Source organism: Brassica napus, chromosome A6, assembly GCF_020379485.1.
Source record: "Brassica napus cultivar Da-Ae chromosome A6, Da-Ae, whole genome shotgun sequence".
NCBI classification, from domain to species: domain Eukaryota; kingdom Viridiplantae; phylum Streptophyta; class Magnoliopsida; order Brassicales; family Brassicaceae; genus Brassica; species Brassica napus.
Window position 1 is genome coordinate 1,664,197 of NC_063439.1, and position 21,111 is coordinate 1,685,307.

General features: G+C 31.6%; 3 protein-coding genes across 6 annotated transcripts; all 3 read right to left on the minus strand.

Moving 5' to 3' along the window:
* Nucleotides 1-429: 429 nt before the first annotated feature.
* On the minus strand, nt 430-4,743 carry LOC106351088 (UDP-glycosyltransferase 89A2-like). The gene has a single exon (XM_048781805.1). It carries the CDS (start codon nt 4,071-4,073, stop codon nt 2,649-2,651), a length of 1,425 nt encoding a protein of 474 aa, XP_048637762.1. The 5' UTR covers nt 4,074-4,743; the 3' UTR covers nt 430-2,648.
* A 221-nt stretch (nt 4,744-4,964) lies between these two features.
* Nucleotides 4,965-7,187, minus strand: LOC106346068 (zinc finger A20 and AN1 domain-containing stress-associated protein 2). 4 transcript variants are annotated; one of them, XM_022687264.2, is made up of 3 exons: nt 7,025-7,187; nt 6,852-6,892; nt 4,965-5,773 (listed from the first exon to the last, which is right to left on the minus strand). In XM_022687264.2, the coding sequence occupies exon 3, from the start codon at nt 5,761-5,763 to the stop codon at nt 5,257-5,259; it is 507 nt and encodes a 168-aa protein (XP_022542985.2). In that variant the 5' UTR covers nt 5,764-5,773; nt 6,852-6,892; nt 7,025-7,187; the 3' UTR covers nt 4,965-5,256. The 4 variants fall into 4 exon arrangements, with proteins under 4 accessions (XP_022542985.2, XP_022542988.2, XP_022542989.2 ...); XM_022687267.2 differs by having other exon boundaries at nt 4,965-5,765; nt 7,025-7,181; XM_022687268.2 differs by having other exon boundaries at nt 4,965-5,791; nt 7,025-7,181.
* Nucleotides 7,188-8,698: 1,511 nt separating this feature from the next.
* LOC106351090 (AP2-like ethylene-responsive transcription factor PLT2) lies at nt 8,699-13,765 on the minus strand. Its single transcript, XM_013790909.3, has 9 exons — nt 13,289-13,765; nt 12,990-13,194; nt 12,363-12,810; nt 12,179-12,261; nt 12,018-12,026; nt 11,822-11,910; nt 11,646-11,719; nt 11,405-11,532; nt 8,699-9,796 (listed from the first exon to the last, which is right to left on the minus strand). The coding sequence occupies exons 2-9, from the start codon at nt 13,126-13,128 to the stop codon at nt 9,078-9,080; spliced, it is 1,689 nt and encodes a 562-aa protein (XP_013646363.2). The 5' UTR covers nt 13,129-13,194; nt 13,289-13,765; the 3' UTR covers nt 8,699-9,077.
* Nucleotides 13,766-21,111: the final 7,346 nt, after the last annotated feature.

Sequence of the window (21,111 nt, forward strand, 5' to 3'; positions counted from 1 at the left end):
TTAGAAAATGCTAAATTTTAATAATTTAATTGTATGTCTATATATTTGTTTGCCTTCTGAGACGTGTAGTGGTAAAAAAATATGGAAATAGCTATGAAATTTGATACAATTTCAATTATAATATATGATTATCCCATAACTTAGATTTAAAAGTTTGGACGTGGATAAGGGGATAAACAGTTGCCGTGGATTATGGGATAAGCGGTTAGCTAATTAGACTCTAATTACATTGTCTTTTCCTCTTGTCGATTGTTTGTGTTTTGTCTTCGGTCCCAATTCTTACAGAAGAATAGTCCTTATGTTATAATTTTCTGGACTCTAATTTTGTTTGTTACTGAGATATTTGGTAACACTTTTGTTTAATTGGCTAATGTATCAGGATAAGATTAGGCTTGAGAATCCAATGCTTTGAATAGGGGTAGATGTTGGGGTATCGATCGGTTTGAACTATATGGCTTTTTGTTTTCAAAGCTGGAGATTAAGCCCCACTCGAATATTTACAAATTTTGATTCATGTTCGTTTCAGATTCAGTTCGAGTTTGGACACATGTTTAAATTATTTATAAATTTCAAAAAATCTAAATATATCTTAAAATATTCAAAAAGAAAATACAACATATAAATTTGACTAACGTATAACTAAATACTAAAAATTAACATAAAATAGATTTGATTTGGATATTGGGTATAGGAAAGGTAGATACATAGTTCAACATTTCCAGTGTTTTAATATTTTGGATATTTACTAAAGGATATTTTAAATAATTTTTGAACATTTTCAGATATTTTAAACATTTTGTAGATACTAAATCTAAAATAATTAATATACTTAAGAATACAACTGTGATTCAGATATCTTTATGCACCCAGGATATTTGGTTCGGATCTGGTTTGATTCCAGTTATTTATATAATAAATTTTGGATACTTTCAGATATTTTACCAGTTTTGAAACGGGTTCGGTATTACATTTTTGGATTGGATTCAGTTCGGTTTTTTGGATTCTGATTTTTCGCGCAGTCGTAGATTTGAATGATGTTTTGCTTGTGGGCTTAGTAACCTTTTGATTCATCCATACACTATGAAGAACTCAATCAAGTTTTATGATTAATGATCGGACAGAGGGAGTAAAAAAGAAGATTATGATCGATAAAGGCAGTTGGTATTGTGCATCGGAATAAGACTGTTCAAGATTTAGTTTTAAATAACCGTTACGTGACTGAGCTTTAAAGTAATGTTGAAATTACAAGGAGAAAATATGTTTGTATGTTTCATATCTTGCTTCTCATTCTAAAAGCAATGATCCGGTTGCTCAAAGAAAAAAAAAAGCAATGATCCGATCAGCAAATCTCTGTTTACCCGTCATATATAATGGATAGCTGAAGAAGAATAAAAAACCTTACAGAAACCTTCCTTCCACTGTGGCGTGATGACCGATCAAAGCTGCTCGAGCTCTCTTTCGTGACCAGAAGAACTCCACAGTTTCCTGGATCCACCTACGTCTAATCTGATTCCGATGGTGATGACGATGGAGAGAGTGAGAGGGAGATGATAGCTATTGCCTATTGGTGAACCTTTTCCCCGGGAAAATAATACGGCTCAAAAATATTGGTGATTTAGACAATGATTCTTGGATTCGGCTAGACGGTTCTTATTTTTTCTTAGATTTTAATTAAAAAAAATTAAGAACCGTATTTTAAATAAGAGATATAAGAGCATGATTAATGGAAGTTCTTAGGGTGATGTTCTTATCGGAATATAAGAAACTGTCTCTTAACTTTTAACTAAAAAAGCTAAGAACCGGCTCTTAAATATTTTATAAACTTTCTTTTTCATGACTGGCTTAATATATATAACACAATATTTTTTTTAAACTATACATAGCAGGATATTAATAGACTCGTTGTACAATTTCAATCAAAACACCAAAGAAAACTCAAGTTCTTAACAACTTATATCTGTCATTTTCAATACAATTGTACACGAAGTTTAGATAAATTTTTAGTAATTTATTTTAATTATTGTAACTAAGTTACGTTCAGTTTTTTCAAAAAAGTAACTAAGCTACGTTCAGTGTTTTTTTCTTTTCTGTTTGTGAACATAATTAAGATTTTTACACATTTTAACTCCGAGCGTTTGTCAATCAAAGTTATTGAATCTTATGAATTACAGGAAGGTATTGTTACTTATATATATAACTTGATTGTTCTTATTTGTGATGGTGAGCAAATGCTGCATTCCATTTTTTGTTTTAGCATGCTAAACCCAATTTCTGCTATGTATCTGCTTTTCATACGACATGGGATTCAAAAGGTTGATGATTTTAGTTATGAGAAGTTTAAACTTTTGTTGTTCTTAGTGCGACGAAGATGTCCCAGATTTTCCAATGAAGCCTAAGACATGGTTCAATCTTCGCCAGGCAAAAAAAAAATCAACTTAGTTCCTGTCAGAACTCAAATCTAGGACTGGCAGGTTTACGCTTTGCCCCAAACTTTTTTTCTTACCACCAAACTACCACTGCTTAGTTCATTCTTCATGTTTTGCACAGTCATAGTCAATATGTTTAGTCAATATGTTGTGAACGATGAAACATACATTTTTATTTGAATAGACCATCTTGAAAGGCTTTTTCATCATATATTATTATCGTTAAAGACAGCTTAATTCTATTACAAGTCTTTCTAAATCTGTATCAGAGCTTCCTCCTGCTTTGGTCGCAGCTAGTACCGTCTGTCCCATCTCCTTAGCCCGACCACGCACATTGCGTCCGCATTCACCCATTGTTTCAGCTACAACCCTACCTAACTCATTCGGGTTCGGCACAGTATCACCCCCTTCACAAACTATAACAGCCACACCCTTATCCTCCACAAGCAACCTTGCATCCACAAACTGATCTGCCCCCATAGGCCAAGCTAAGATCATGGTCCCACTTGCCACCGCTTCCATCACCGAGTTCCATCCACAATGGCTCAAAAACCCGCCAACCGCCACGTGACTCAACACAGCCACTTGAGGAGCCCACCCTCTAAATACCATTCCTCGACCCACGACCCGATCCTCGAACCCATCGGGTATCGGGTCTGTCTTGGCCACCCAAACAAACCTGGTCGTGCTCTTTTCAAGAGCAAGAGCCAGGGCATCACACTGGTCTTTAGTCAACACTTTTTGGCTTCCAAAGCAGATGTATAGCACAGATCCATCTAGACATCCATCGAGCCAGCTCATTAGGGCCTTCACGTCTACACTGGAATCAGAATTTCCCTTGCCTAACCCGACTGAAGAGAGCGGTCCAACCCCGAAAACCCGGTTATGACCCGTTTTCAGCTTCACATATTCCATGTACTCCCCTTCCAGACACTGACAAGAATTGAAAACACAACCATAGCTCAAGAAATTCATCATGCTGTCTCTCTGACTTTCGAGATCTTGTAATGAGGGAGACTGCGGGACTAAAGACGGGAGATGTTCTATCTTGAAAACAGGAGAACGAGGAAGATCCGAGAGACAGACCGGCTCAGTTGACTCAAAGAGATGAAGCTTGTCGGAGAAAAAATGAAGAATCGAAGCTAAGAATGCTCCAGAGCTAAAGAAAGCGAAGCGAGGGATACCGAGATCGTTGGTCCATCCAAGAAAGAAGTCAGAGATGATAGCTACCGGAGGATTGGGATGAGAACTTAACCAGTTGACGATAGGCTCTCGAAGCTGACGCATAGAAGCCATTATGACAGGGTTTCCCGAAGGACCGATGTCTTTGACGTTTTCAACGCCAGGAGGGAGTGAAGGACTCTGAGGGAAAGGGAAAGTGACGGCGGAGACGGCGGATGGATGAGCGGTGAGAAGAGGAGAGAGGTAAGGAAGGTTTTTAGGTGTTACGATGATTGAGACAGTGATGTCGCCATGCAGACAGAGTTGATGGGTTAAGTCGAGAAGAGGAAGCAAGTGGCCCTGTGCGGGATATGGAAACACCATTATGTGCGGTTTCAAACTCTTGCCTTCTGTTTCCGGTGGCGGTAGCGGCATTACTCTGGTCATTTTGGTTGAGAGATGTAAAATGTTGGGTACGTAATGCATTCATACATTCGATGGCATTTTATATATTATGATTTTTTCAGCACATTATGACATGTTTACAACTATTGTAGATTTTTTTCTGTTTTGAACGTTATTTATACTATTTCACCAAGTGTAAACTGGAATGTGGACCCAAAAAATCTTAATGTATGTGTATCATCTAACCTAAATAGAAAGAAATCTACATGACAGAGATATAAAATCAAAAGAAGATCATGACATTAGAATATAAAAAATCTTGACATTTCATTTTAGTCATACAATGAGATTTAAATTTAAGAAAATATTGTAAATTTAGTATTGGTTAACAATAGGAAGTATATATATATATATATGAGTTTGCAAATAAAAAAAATATTTAATTATATGGTTTTATGTATCATGCGTGAGAATAATAATTAAAATTATCATATATTTAAAAATGAAAATTTAAAATAGTCTTTAAAATTTTAAATTCACCGTTTATTAGAAAATAAAAAAAAAACTAAATCAATAAGGTAATCATTTTCCCAATTATAGAAAATTAGTTTGAAATAATGTTTTTTTTGGTCAAGTAATGTTATTATATATTATATTTGTGCGTATGTTTTATCATTCTCCAACATGTTATCCTCAATATTTTTCCTATGTTATTCCAGTAATCCCTACAATTTTGTGTTAGTATAACGCTGGTTGGCTTTTAACTTTTCTTTGAAATAATAAAAGAGTAAGGTAGCTTTTCAGTTTTCAGTCAATTTAAAGAAATAATAAAGGATTTTATCTGGTTATTACATTGGTAAACCAGGACAAGGTAGCTTGTGTTCATCGAGCCGGGTGTCAAAGTTCATGACTCCACAAGATAATTGAAAATGTATCAAAGCCTGACCTAGTACCTCCAATGAATGACAAGCATAAGCTTTTAAGAAAAATCTTCATATAGCTAAAGTTACAATCTCAATATGATACAGACCCAAAGGAGTAAACATAACCAAACCATAGTGCTCATAAATAATATTAAAAAAAAAAAGAGAAACACATCAAAGCATATATATATATTTAAGAGCACACTTCTCTGCTTGCAAACACAAGATAATATAGAAAGTTTTCACACCACAGATACTGGCAGAGAGAACGGAAGAAGCTACAGATCAACACACGCTTGAACCAGACACGGACATGAAGAAGGAAACAGAGTTTCTGAGTTTCAGATCTTGTCAAGCTTATCTGCCTTCACAACCGGGTTTGCTTTGGCTATAGCTTCTTGCGCAGCAACATGGTAATCGAAAGAGCAGTTGTGCACGTCTGCATAGCGGTGCGTACCACAGAAGAGGTCACCACAGCGACATTTGAATCCAGTCAAACCAACCCGCTTGTTGCAAGTAGTGCATCGGCTGGGCCCTTCCTTAGGTTTTGCTGCAGCTTCTTCTGGTGCTACTACCTCTGCAACAGCTTGTACAGAGACAGCCACAGGCTCGATGGATTTGGTTTCAGCATCAACCAAAGCAGCAGTGAAGGTTTCCTTTAGGATGTTGCTGGGTGATCCAGACACTGCAGATGCAAGCTTGGCCCCCTGTTCCTGTTGAAACAAGATAGTCTTGTGGCACTTGGAACACATGTTCATTGTGGCAGCGCTTCCGAAGAAACCGCAGTTGTTGATGCATAGCTTGGGACCCTCGGGTGGGCTTTGGCATCCTGTCTTGTCGTGGTCCATTTCTGCACTTCTAAAAAGTCATCCTCAGCTTCAGTAACATAGAAAGAAGACAGAGTTCTTGACAATTAAAAACCTACTTAACAAACAAGCACAACCATTAACCATAACGAACATATTGCTTTCAATAAAGACTCAACTCTACCAACAAACCTTATGCATGATCTCATAACCTATAACCACGGAGCCATTCCAATGACTCAAGATATCAAACACAGAGAAGAAAGAAAGCAGAAACAAGCCTAGAGCTGATCTTCTACTCAGACCACAAACAGATCTTACTAAAACCTAAGCTTAACAGTGCAGCTAGTTCCAATAAAGCACATGTGATTTTACGGAAATAAAAGTCTAACCGGAATCATTAATAAACAGCAGAGAGCTGAGAACTTTCATAACAAATCACTTCAAGATTCTAAAACACAGCTAACATCACTTCCTTGTTAGAAATGAAATGTTAGAAATTAGCTTTTCATATCAGCACAAAGCTAAGAAGTTAATCACTTCCTCAAGTTTTTAAAACATAGGTAATATCATTTTCATCCAACACTTCTTTTATTCTTGGGAATAGATTGTTAGAAAATAACCTTTATATCAGCATAGAAAGAACTTTCATAACAAATCACACCTGATATAACGCAACCAGAAGGTAAACTCAGCTGTAACCAACCAAACCTTTCTTTACAGAAATGAAAATGTTAGAAATGAGCCTTTCATATAAAGCTAAGAACTTTCATCACAAATCACTTTTAAGTAATTAAAACATAGCTATTCCATCCTTCTTAGAAATGAATTGTCAGCAATAAACTTTTACATCAACATAAAGCTAAGAACTTTCATCACAAATCGATTCAAGTTTCTGAAACATAGTTAATATCATTTCCATACACAACCCACATAGCTAATCTCAGTTCCATCCAACACTAGCTTTCTTTACGGACATCAAAACTACAAAAAGTTGGAAGCTTTTCGTAGCGATTCAATAAGACAGAACAAAACCCACATGCAAAAATACTACCAGACCAATCAAATCATTAAACTTGATCCCTGTTCTTACAATAGAACCCTAAATCAAATAAGACAAAGCTATTCACCTGTTTGCCCGAGAAGCCTTGATCGATAGATCGTTCGGTCCCTAATCAATGAAAAAAAGACAAAACCAACCACCAATAAGTTGTCAGAGAAACCTCCAAACACACACAAAGGGGTTATCGAAATCGAGACATACAACAGATATAGAATCGAAATAAGAGAGAGGAAAGTTTACCCTAAGAATCTCTCCGAAGAAGATCTTCCGTCTGCTGGAGAGATCCAGCAGAAGTTGAGAGGTTAGAGGAGAGAATAAAGTTCTCTGCTTTTCTGAGTTTCTCTCGTCGATAACTTTTTTTTTTTATATATATTTTTCATTCACACCGTCTATTCTAGAGTTTGGTACGACGTGTCCCTATCTTATTGGTTGCTTCCGTAGATTTTTTTTTCTCTTTACTCATTTCAAAAATTCAATTCATTTTATCTTTTATGAAAAAAGCTTCCATATGTTAAAATATCTACATTGTTTTTTTTAGCTTAATATCTACATTATTAAAGTAATCGAATGATAATAATATAATAAATTCAGTTATTTGATTAATTTAAAATATTTAAACAAATATAACCACTTCAATATACACATGTTCTTTGTTTTTTTTTCTTGTTTTTTTAGATTCTCAATAATTATTTATTATTAGAGATGTTCTTAACTCACTTTTTACAAGGGAACAAGAAAAATCATTTCTCAAAAATTCACCACTAATTTGAACTGATATAAATTTTGTATTAATACTATTATTTTAAATTCATAAACGTTTCTGATTTTTTTTTTTTAAATATGGTTTTTATATTCGAAAGTTAGCATTTAAAGAAAGATATTAGATCCCATTTTAATGTTATTGATATCCCCTATATATTAATAGAGAAACATTAAAAAAGTTATAACATGTAGTTTGTAATAATTAAAAAAAGTATCATGCTGAGCTGTTATGTAATTGGAATGCTAATTTTTCTTACGTGGCGGCTTGAAAATCAATTGATAATTTTTTTAGTCCAAAATTAAATTAATAAAAAATATTATATTATATAGTATGTCTATGGCCAATTCATTTATCAAATTGAAATTATTATATATTATTTCCTTAAATAAAAACCTACGGAATTACTTAATTTGATTGAAATATATATATCACAATTAATGATTTTAAATAATAAAAATTTTCTAACAATCTGTATATTTTCTATCATTTTTGTTTAATTATTTATTATTAAAATAAATTACACAATTACATTAATCATATAATAAAAATATAGATTTTTTTGGTATATGTTGTATTTTGAATTTTTCAAAACGAGTATAAATTACTAAAAATATTAAAAATCTCACATAAACTTTTGTGATCAAGGTCTAAATTTTTTTCTATATTAAGATACAATGATTATGAAATCATATGAATATGTAGTTTTATTTTAATAGGTGTTTATGTTAATATATATATATATATATATATATATATATATATTTTCATATCGTTTATATTAAATTATATATCTTATGAAAATACATACTTATAAACTGAAAACTGCAAACTAATCAATTAGGGAACACTTTGAAACACTAAAATAATACCTTTTTTTTTGTCATCAACTTATATAGACTCATACAAATTCTGTAAAAAAATAATACTCTTTTTGTTATGTTTTAATTTACCATTTAGAACTTTTCACACAGTTTTAAAAGATTAGCACAATGCCTATTATAGCTTTATTTTACAATTAATTGACTCCACATCATTATTACGACAGCTTATAGTAGAATGGGTTAGAAGTATATTTTGTCATATTTTACCTAAATTTCTAGAAACGACAAATATATCAAAATAAAATAAAATTTCTAGAACGTCAATTAAAAGATAACGAAAAGTAACTATATTACTAGAAATAGTAATAAGGTATACATGATTCAAAGTAGAGGAAATATAAATCTTTAAATAAAACGAGTTACAAGTTTGAGAAACTAGTCAGAAGGGTTAGCTTTTAAACAAAATTTGGGCACTTATGAATCTTGTTTTAGTGCCCATAAAACCCTAACCCTTGAGGACTCTGTTAACCGCTGTCTACAAGTTCATCATCTTCGCCGTCATAAGTAAAACAAAGAAACAAAATCCTAAATTCTCTGCTAACCAATAAGAAGACTACAGTCAATCCGGTTACTTGCGAGACAAGGAAATAATATAGCTGTCATCTAGAACCTACCTTGTCTCGCAAACAAAGACAGATAAACCAGCCTTTTATTCATTCCACATTGTGAAAACACCTCCTGGATTTGATCCCTGAACAGACTCTCCAGTAGTCCATCCTCCATACCCTGTGGCTCCACCTGAAGGAGGCATATCATAATCAACTTTAACCGTGGAAAACTCATCCCCAGCAGATGATCCAACGGTCGAGGTTGACCCAATACCGATCCCATTGTTTCCAAGAAACCCTGAAGTGTTGTTGTTGTTATCATCGGAGACAAAGCCCTGAAGCATTCCAGGGTTGCTCTGAAGATAAGCATTGTAGAGCTGCGAGCTGTGACTAGAAGACTGCAAATAATCGTTGGTTTGTTGTTGGTGAAGATGAAGCTGTGTCTGGATGTAACTATAGGAATCATACTGCGAGATATCATTGTTGTTCTGTAGAGTAAGTAAAGGCTGGTGATGATGAAGATGCTCAAAAGGTTGTTGAATGCTTAGCGGGTAAGGTTGAAGCTGAAGCCTAGAGCTCGAGGGTGCACCATACTGATGGAGGTTTGAGCTCAGTGCTATCATTTCCTCGCGTTTTCTTGATGATTCAAGAGCTTGAGCTTCTTTGAGACGTTTAGCCGCACCACCTCCTATAGGAAGTGTGTTACTCTCTAGGATGGCTTTCACGTCGTAGCGGTTTATCTCAAAGTTTGTAACCGCGTTTAGACCTCGAAACTTTATTGCAGCTATGTCGTATGCTTCTGCTGCTTCTTCCTCCGTGCCTGAGCAAAACAGATTAATATAACCATGACAATATTGTATTCTCAGAATTTTCTACATATATGGATATCTATTGATTGTTATATTGCAATATTAAATTGATCTCTAAATATACTGATATCCATATAATTTGAGAGAGATCGTGATAGTGCGGTTCATATATATAGGAGAAAATTGTATCAAAATTTGGTATAGAGATATATCCCTTATATATTAAAAGAGAAGCATTGTAATAAATGCATTCACGTTATAATAGACACGTGTCAGTCTCACAATGATTTGATAATAAATATGCTAACGCGTTCACACTATAATCATAAATGTGTTCACACTATGTATTTTGTGTTTTTTAAATAAAAAACTCACATACATGGTTCCAATAAAACTCTCAATTTTTCGGTTCGAATAAAAATAGATAACGAATCAAAAACCAAACTATATATATATTATTTTTATATTTACGGATAAAGTTGAGCAAAATATTCATAAATTTTGATTCGATTCGTTATCCGTTTTGATTTGAACAAAAAAAATTGGATATATTTGAAACTCTACGAAACAAATCAAATACAAAAATACAATATCCAAAAAGAAGCAAATCACAAATACCAATATTTTTAGGAACATATATCTAATTCGATATGTTATATGCATATATATACATATATGTAAATAATTATATATATGTTATATATATTATACTTTATATCATTTTTAAAATATTTTTATGAATTAAATTTATTATATTAGGTACTCGAATTTAAAAGGTTATATAATGTTTTATTTTTGTAATAAAATGTTATTATTAAATTATTTTAAAATTTTATTTTATTTACGAATCAAATCAGATATTCTTTAAAATTTTAAATATTTCGGATATCCGAGTCACCGAATATCTAGGTGGTTAAATATCGAATCGACAATAATGCTTTCAAATACCCTGATATTTGATATGTGCCCATTCCTATTTACGAATATATTTTTATTTTCTTTATATGAAAAATGACTAATGTCAAGATCTTTTTATTTTAAATTAATTTTAATTTTATCTTTCATATATTATTTTGAACAAAAATGTCATTTAATATTAATTAACAATATCTTTATATATTTTTCAACTATTTTTATATACTTTTTACATAAACATACATGTGCACCTTGATGTGAGCACCTTCTAACTAAGTATTAACCACAACTGAAATATCTAATTTTTTTGAAAGTTGAAATATTTTTTCTTAATGTTTCTTTCACTACCGACCAAATTGTAGTGAATTGATTTATCTTAATAATATTCTTTTCTATTTCTTAAACTATTATCTGTTTAAAAACTCTAATATGAAACTATTAGTTCGACATAACGACTATCTAAAATTCATAATATGAAAATAAACAAATAATAACATTTTAATCGAATAAACTAAAATGAATATTAATTTAAAATCATAGTTATATTTTTGAAGATTAAAAACAAAAAAAAAGGTAAAACCTAACCAATATCCAGATTAAACAAATTTAATGTTTTTCTATTAAAAATAACGAAACTAATAATCACATCCCGCGCAAGGCGCGGGTTATTACCTAGTTCATATATTAAAATAGTATATACTCACTGAAAGTTCCCAAGTAGAGATCTTTGTTTCCGGCAACTCGGCCGATCCTTGCTTGCCATCTTCCATGTTGATGATGCCTTGTTACTCCGCGATACATCGATGCACCACGCGAGAATCCACTACTTTTCCTGCAATGGATGACGAAAGTTCTTTGATTAGAACACTACCATATTCATATATATATATATATATTGTATTAAAACTATGCAACGTATACATTAAAGAATGAAGTTAAGCCAACCTTCTAATAGCAGCCACAAACTCTTGTCTCGTCATGTGTTTCATCTCCTCAACTTCCTTTTCGTAGTTAGTAACCTAAAATAAGTAAAAGAGTTGGAAATAACAATAGTCTCAACCATTATAATTAACGATTAGAATCATACGCAAATATATCGATGAGAATTTAAAATAGCTTACAGGAAAGTTGGTAGTAGTAGAGGGGCCCCAGTATTTAAGTGCAGCTAAATCATATGCTCTTGCTGCTTTCTCTTCTTTGTCATACCCACCTGAATTTAGTTATAAGTTATAACCCGCTAAAACCAAACAGTCTTCTGTTTTATAAATCAAAGTATAATCGAGACCCAAAAAATAAGAGTAATATAAGTATACTCACCTAAGTAGACTGTAAAGATTTCGAAGAAGTCCCAAGGTTCAAGCATCAAAAACATAAGAACGATGAGGAGAATAATTAGCATTACGTAGTCTAAAATATAATATCGACTTAGATGCGACCAAAAGAGGAGCCTCGTTAAGTAATTAATCAAGTATACTTACCTTGTCTTCCTTTCCTTGATTGTCCTTCTCTTCGACAACTATTATCCCAGAGATGCGCTTCGTATCTACCGGTCCATCTATGTCTATAACACCCAAGATAAAAATACAAAATACTTATAAACTCATTTATTTACTAAACTCAAAAGAAAAATCAGACGGCTTTAAGAGTTGATCTCATTAAGACCTTGTAACGCCACGATAGATAGAAGTTCTTTGTCCAAAAGTTTCCAAGGTCCTTTTCGGTGTAGCTTCAACGATGGCTCCTCCACCTGTGTTAGTAGTGCTACTACTATTATCAGTGCTAATATCATCCGGTGAGGCTTTAAGGGTGGCGGCAGCAGCAGCAGTAGCTCCAGTACTTCCCATGGAAAGAGTGAGAGATTGTAAATTGTGAGCACTCGCTTGAAGCTCATAGTTATTAGGAGTGTTAGAGGCACAAGTGACAACGGTAGGTAACAAGCTGTTGGTTTGGAAGTAGTAATCTGAGTCATTGGTTTGATGAATGTCGTTGTAAGATACGAGGTTGTGGTCGGCTTGATGAATCTCTGATTTGCCAACTCCTAAGAAATCAGCCACTTTTGGAACCCCTCCTCCTTCACCGCCTCCACCGTGTGGATTGATCATATTCCATTCTGAGAAAGCATACCATATTTGTGAAAAAAAATTTTTTGAAAAAGCGAAGATTTAACATGTGCAACTAGTTACATCCGAATAATTACTATAAATACAAGATTTACATATATTTCGAAAAATAAAGGAATTTCACATTTACATGAGCATATATAGAAACAAAATGTGCATTTACGTATACCTTGGTTTTGAAAAGGGTTGTCCATATTGTCGTTGACCAGGCCCAGGTTGAAATGAGAGGTTTGTGAAGAGTGGATGTGAGGAGGCAAAGAAGAGTGAGTTGGTGATAGAGGAAAGGCAAGCCAATTGTTTGAATTCATTTTCTTCTCCTCTTTGGAATCAAAACTTAAATCAGTACGATATATTTGATCCTGCAATGATATGAACTGAGAAGAAACACGAATCGATTAGAGACTTATAAAAGAAAGAGGGGTTACTTATCAAGGATTGAGGAGAAAAATAGATCAACACAATCGTTACCTTGTACTTTCTCTCTCTAAAAACTCTCTTGTAACTTGAGGGGTTTAAACCAAGGAGAAGAAGATATGTGTTAAAAGTGTTGAAAGTTAATTTTTAGGAAGCCAAACAGGTTATAAAGTTAAACCTATTACACATGTTCGTTTGAAATGTTTTTATAATTAAGCCTATTAAGGATTATCTTAATTTAATTATCAACCATAGAAATGATGCAAATGTGTATATATTTGACCCAAAAAAAATATACATGTGTATATATATATATATATATATATATTCAATTAGAAATATATATGTGCTATTATGCAGAACAACATACCAACCACAATAATACAATGAAGTGCCTTTAAGTTAATGTTTGCTAAATTAATACAAATATTACACTTCACATGTTTGACTGTATCTGGGATATGGTATTGCAATAAATAAGGACGCGAGTGTCGTAAAGAAGACAAAGCTACTTGCAACTGGAAAAAATAATCCAAACCCTAAAAGCAATTTTTTTTTGTAAGAACCCTAAAAGCCACATACTTAACAAAAAAAAAAAAAAACCCTAAAAGCAAATTTATCACTTGAATATACTACTTCATCCGTTTCAATATAGATGATGTTTTAAGTGATTGTTTTCGTTTTATAATGATGTTTTCACATATTTATGTAATTTTTTTATCAAAAACTGTATAGCCAATTATATTATATTTTTGTTTATAATTAAATAATTTAGTTTTAAATTATATTTTCATGATTTTTTGTTTAAAAAATAATTATAAAATAATTTTTTAATACGTATTTAAAGATTCAAACCTTCATATATTATATGAAACGAATGGAGTATTTAATACCAAAAGAAAATTGAACTCTCTAAATTACACCCACTTGGATTGTTGGAACTCACGTCCCTCGTTTACTGCGATTAATGACTCCCCAAAGCCCAGCATTCCCACACTGCAAATCATATCTCATTCTCTTACCATTGACCATATTCTCTCTCACATCTTTACATACACATGTACTTACATATCCATTATACATATACATGTGTAACCGCATGACTACGTATTCGTATACGTCTACGTGTGCACACAATCGCATTGAAATGAATCAAATATAATATACGTACATAATACAACTGGATCGATCGTCTGAAACTATAGTAGTATATTTGTAGATCCCCGAGTTTACTCATCTTCTGCATGTAGTACGGACATGCAATATTATATAAAGCGACGTAATTAATTAAATATTTACAAAGCGCATTGGAAAGGGTAAAAGTCACTCTTTGTTCAAAATAATTTGAATATAAGGGAGAAAGGAGAAAAATATAATAAGTATAATCTTCGTTCTCGAATAACAGAATGTATTTAATTTGTTTATAGATACAATTCCATTTTATATATTTTATCATGTAAACTGAAATTAGAACATGGAAAAAGAATTGGGCTGAGATTTTATTTTGCTTTCCCGAGATAAAATATGTTGACCAATTAATCGAATTCCGCACCCGTCAAAGCGAGATATTGTTTAAAAAATTAAAATTAAATAACAAATAAAAGTAACATAAAATTTAAGTGTTAAAGTTACACTTAGGTAATGTTCTATGCACACTAGAAGCTTGCCTTGTGCTAGGAGCCAGGCCTTTGTTTAGTCGCGTGCATCTGTATCATCCATGATCAATAACACCGTTTCTACTATCATATGACAAAATATTAATTTTATGCACATTCACCGTAAGAACTTTTTTTTGTACACCAAAATCTTCATTAATAGAGTTAAGTGATTACAAAAGTATTAGCAACATCGTACAAAAATTGATTATTACTTATCTCTGACAGTGAATTTGTTGGAGCTTGTTTAATTCACCGTAGAGATAATAGTCAAGTTTTAACACTAACGCTACTCCTCAAGAAAAGAAAACGAGTTCCCATGTGACGAGTGACGAGAGTTCGTTGATACTAAAATTATGATCTTAGTTTTGATGTTCCACTTCTTAAGATCAATTGTTATATTCGTGCAAAGAAAAAAAGATCAATTGTTATATATTTATACATACATTATAATTATATAGTGGATGACAAAAAACAAATTATAATTATATAGTCTACATATTGTATTAATATTAAAATATTAACACCAAAATACTAGTAATAAAGAATTACATATATATCTCTATGCATGCCAAACTATGTAGTAATATAAATATGTTGTTTGTATTTTCCATTAGTGTCAAAAACAGAAAGAAGGTTAGGGTGCACATAAATAAATATATATATATATATATCTGTACGTCAATATCTTAAAGGTATATAAGTCTGCTTCAAAGAAAGTTATTGTTTTCTTTCGTAGCAATGACATTATATATGTTCTTTAAATTTATTTACGACTGTGTTTTAAATATATGAAAATGTCAATTGTGTAGAAAATAATTAATAAGTTTCCTTTTTGCGCCTTCCTCCAAACTGAACTTACTCAGAGTTCAGACTGGTGCATCTCAGATAGTTAATTAATGCTCCTAGAATCTAAAGAATAATAATCAAATAACGAAATGATGCAACTGTGATCATATGATTGTAAGGACAGTGATCTGATTCATATTATTTTAGAAGATTTAAGTAAAATAACAGACGAAAGGGAATCATAGGCTGCCATTTTACTATATTGTTTTGCCAAACTAATAGCTAGCTTCTTTCCTAAATTTAATATAAAAATAACTTGAGTGTGACTGAGAAAATTTAACAAGACAAAGTGTAGCCATCTGAAGTTCCAGAAAACTAATTTTTACTCTCCAGAAGTTGATTATCTTAAGAAATGTTGACAAATTAGAACTACAAATGCAAAAAACCACAACTGTATATTAAGAAAAGCTCAGGAGCAGTGACGCTTTATTATCTTGAAAGGTCTAATCGTAAACTTTATTATGTAGTAAAGTACTTACCAAACCAAGTTGGAGTTTTTTAAAGTTACTTTCTCTTATGGAGAGAAACATGTACACACACACACAAAAAAAAAAATTTAGAAAAAAGCGACAGTAGGAATCAGACAAAAGAAGAGAAGAAGGTGAAAAAGGTTTATGATAGAAATAAATAAAATTGAAATAAACCTACAAACTAATAGTAGTATATTGCAAAAGATCCAACTCGATTTCTAAAGGAATTCTTCAGGTTATGTCTGAAAGTAATAAAAGAAAGAAAACTTGCAGAAACTGGGAACAATTTAAGAAGTTGAAATGTGTGTGTCGAGACGAGTGTAGGAGATTATGCAATTTGCTGACTCTAGTCACCGGCTATGGCTTTTTTATTATTCGCGATGTTTTAGTTATTGCTGCTTCATTTCTTATGATATCTCCACCATCGCGTATGGATTTTTTTGATCAGATATTGTCGATTTCTTCTTCCAGTCAGTCGCATTTGCATGCAATCTAATAAAACATAACAGACACAGAGAAAATGAAACCACTTTGATAAAAAGGTTTTTACTAAAATGCATGAACAAGAATACAATCCAAAAATGGCAGTCTATGAAACATTCGTCTAGCCCTAAAAAAAATTTAGAGCTAACATTTATAAATCGGATGACCTCCAATTTTTTTGAAAACTTTCTTTTTAAAATTTGTTTTCAAATGTTTATGATCCACTAAATCTCAAATCCAGCCTTGATTCCGATTCACTATTTTGTTCTTTCGTTGACTTAGATTCGAATACATACCTACATTTAAGGTTTAAGAAACCATTTGAACCAGAATTGAAATGTTAAATCCTCAATAGATCCAAATTACTCCGCGGTACCATTTGTGCAAATCAGAATATCTTCGTATCGAACTTAAAACGGATCGGATGGTACTGAAATAACACTTCTTTACTCAGTAACGTTACATGATATATATGATTATTGGGATTAGACTAATTTTCTTAAAATAATAAATTTCACATCTTACACCTGGTAGATACTTTGAACTATTTGTACCAATATAGTTTTAGTACACTACATTAATTATACGCAAAAGATTTGCAAAATCTTATACTTGAGTCTTTGTGGATGATAAAAAAATTATACATATTGAATCACTGTCAAAACCCACGTATGTATATATTAACATATTGATTCTGAAGTCTACGACATTGTACAACCTGCCACCATTGTATACATGATATCTATAGATCCTTAATAGTTGATATAACAAAGTTAAGCTCATCAAAATACCTATGAGAGAAAAATATCTAAATTATACAGTTTTGAAGTATATAATAGCTCTTATTTTATCTGTCTGTTATGTGACTTATGACATTCTATTATCTGTATGTTAGTATATATATGGTTGTATAAACCCGAGCCGAATTGAACCCACTCAAAATAGTATAAATTAAAGATAATCTTAATAACCATTGCTATATATATACGTGCATCATATTATCCTAAATTATAAGCAGTCTTGGGAAGCCAGCATATTTAGATTAAAGAGGTTAACTAATCAACTTGGGGTACTTAATAATGAAACAATAGCTAGAACTCAAATATTTGTGTTTCATGTTTTTCCTCATTTGGCGAGTATGTTATACAATTATGTCCTTGGTGCCTTTCATGCTTGAAACCTTGTACTAAGAAACCACATAATTTCACATCTACAAAGTAGAGATTAACGAAATACTACTAATTTAACGCAAATGTTAGAATACCACTTATTGTAATCACCGACTTTACTCGAACAAATCGTTTTGTTAAGTGCGTCGTCGTCTTATTAAGTGCTGTCCATCGAACTTTCGACAATATATCAGTAATTATGAGTAATACATGATCACTATCTATATGCGATGGACCATGATTAAAATTATGATTTTTTAACATGTGACGTTTATAAACACACACACATATATATATTTATGTATAAAAAGAGCGACACACTTGTAATTAGCCGTGGACACATTTGAATAATTCAAATTTTTAATAATTTAGTTTATAAATACTATTGTTAGGATATTTGGTTATTGCAAAACTAAATATAACTAATATTTTAAGTTATATAAACTCTATTTTAAAAATTCATATATTCATACAGTTAATTTTGGTTGGTTTTAATTCAGTTTCGGCTTTTGCTTTTAAATATATAAGATATGTACGAATACTTATAAATTTGATTTGTTTCAGTACCAACTTGGGTATTGATATGGTTTGATTTTTTTTTATTTAGGGTAAATGTACCCTTGCCTATTTGTAACATTAGAAATAATATTCACATTAGAAACGTAATAAAATATTTTTTTTAAACATAATAATTTACACATATCAAGGATATGGCTTTTTCCTTGATATCATTTTGAACATATATTATTAGGAGTTAAATTTACAACATAAAATTTAATTATATTAAAGTAATCTCTAAATATAACCTAGTTGTAAATATAAGAATCAATTCATCAAATTTTTCTAAGGATATCTTTGGACGAGTAAAAAAAAAATTTTTAAAAGCAAATTTGAATAGAAAGGAAAAGGCTAAATATTTGGAAACATTTCATAAAATCATCTTGAAAAATAATGGAAAAGGCCAAATAAATAAATAACTTTGGCTAACCCTTTTCTATTGATTAATATTTCCATATTTTCAATTTTATTTTATTTATTTTCATGGATCACTTAAATTTTGTTTTCTACGTACCTTTTACTTTTGTTTTATCGCAAGTAATAAAATATTTTATAATTTTTTGTATATGCATAGTCTAATATGGTTTCTAAATAAACTAGGTAATAAAATCGATGATAATTCAACATAAATATTGTTTCAATCAAACACATTTATAAAGGTATGTGGTTCTGTTTTATGAACATTGTTAAGTTTCAAAAATATATTTTACAGCCTATATAAATGGTTACCAAAATTGGGATGCCATAAGACTATAAGACTATTTAGCACTTAATATATTCTAATTGTATAAAATTAATAAACAAATTGTTGGTGATTTAGTACTAGTGTAAAGGAGCTTAGTTTTTGTTATATTTCTAATCGGAATGTCTTTTAGTATGGAATGTTATTTTAAATTGTAATTTCTGACTTTTTTATGTAGTTGAAAATATTATACTGCATCTGTTTCACAATGATAGACTTTTTAGTATTTTCATATATATTAAAAAACACAGTAAATCACTATAATAAATGTATCATTTTCTGTAATTTTCAATTTTCAATTTTCAATAATTTTTAACCAATAGTAATTCATTAGATCAACTAATTTTCTTTTTTTTTTTTTGATCAAACTACTTGCATTAAAACTAAAAGGGGTGTTTTACTCCATAGGAGGTACATCAGCACATAAGAGAGCCGACTTTGCCACTTCGTCGGCCTCAGTGTTTTGTAACCGAGGTACATAACAGAAAGAGATTGTATCAAATAAACGACAAAGGTGATAGATGTCAAACATAATGCCATACAGCGCCGGTCTTGATTCCTTTGTCTTCAATAGAGAGATGAGGACTGAAGAATCAGAGAAGACGGTAAGGGATTGAATGTTCGACGACGCAGCCATCATGACTGCAGAACGCACCGCAAGGGCTTCAGCTATAAGGGCTGATGATGTATAACGACGATGATACCGGATGGTTGGGAGTGAAGTGCAGTTCGGTCCTCTGAAGATTCCTCCCACACCGCAGGTTCCCGTCTCCCTTTTCCATGCAGCATCGACATGGCACGTATCTTCGTAGCCGTGGGGAGTATAAGTGGGTAATTTTCTTAAAAATCACAATTTTCGTAGAAAATACAAAAAGGCTATCTTTGTGAAACAATTTTTTTTTAAAACATCTAATTTTATGAAACGGATGGAATAGATTGTAAGTCTGGAATTTCACATTCTTAAAAAAAAAAAATTTGTTAATAAAGAAACAAACGAAAACACGAAAACCGGTGGACATTTCTTGAGGTGCGCGAAAGCAAGAGAGAGAGAAAGAGAGGTTCACGGGAATCCAAAGAAAAACTTTGGAGAATTTCAATGGTGTGCAAATGTGTGAAGGAGGAATCGCCGGGAAAGTGCTCGTGTCGCCTCGAGATGGCACTCTCCCTCCTTTTTAAAATTATAATAAGTTTCAACTTTTTTTTTTGATCAAAAATAAGTCTCAACTTTAGTTCCAGCAATTGTTTTGGAACAATTGGAAACAATAGAGTTCGTAGGGTTTGTCTTTGTATGAGCATGATGTCGCATCATAGCTGTTGTAGTAGACTCTTTGATATGCCTATATGTTTAGCGTCTTCTACATTTGAATGATCCCCAAACAAATGACTGATGTTGCCGTTTTTGCCAAAAATGACAAATATTGCTAAGTTTGGTGTTTCTATTTGATTTAGATTTTTTTGAGAAATTAACTAAAATACCACATATTACTTTTCATGTTTATATTAACCATTTTTATCTTTATTTTTACAAAGATAAAAGATATCTATAAACTTAAGGTTAACTAGTATACACTTAAGATTTAGAGTTGAGGAGTGAAGTATGAGTTATGACTGTGAAATTTAGGATTCAAATAAATATATAAATAAATAATCAAAAATAATTTTTGAATTTCAAAAAGAAAATTTGAAAAATATATTTCGAAGATAAAAATTCAAAACAAAAATTATATAAAAGTTCGAATTTGAAAACATATAATTCGAAAACTATATAAAACTTGTTTTATTTATTTAAATAATTATTTATTATATATATAAGGCAAGTGTATAAGAATATTTTGTCTCTTAATGAAAAAGATATCTGTGAAAATGTCATTTTAGTGATGACAATCATGAATAATGGTACGATAAACATGAAAATCCTCCAATTTTCTTAGAAGAATTCTAACTTTACCTC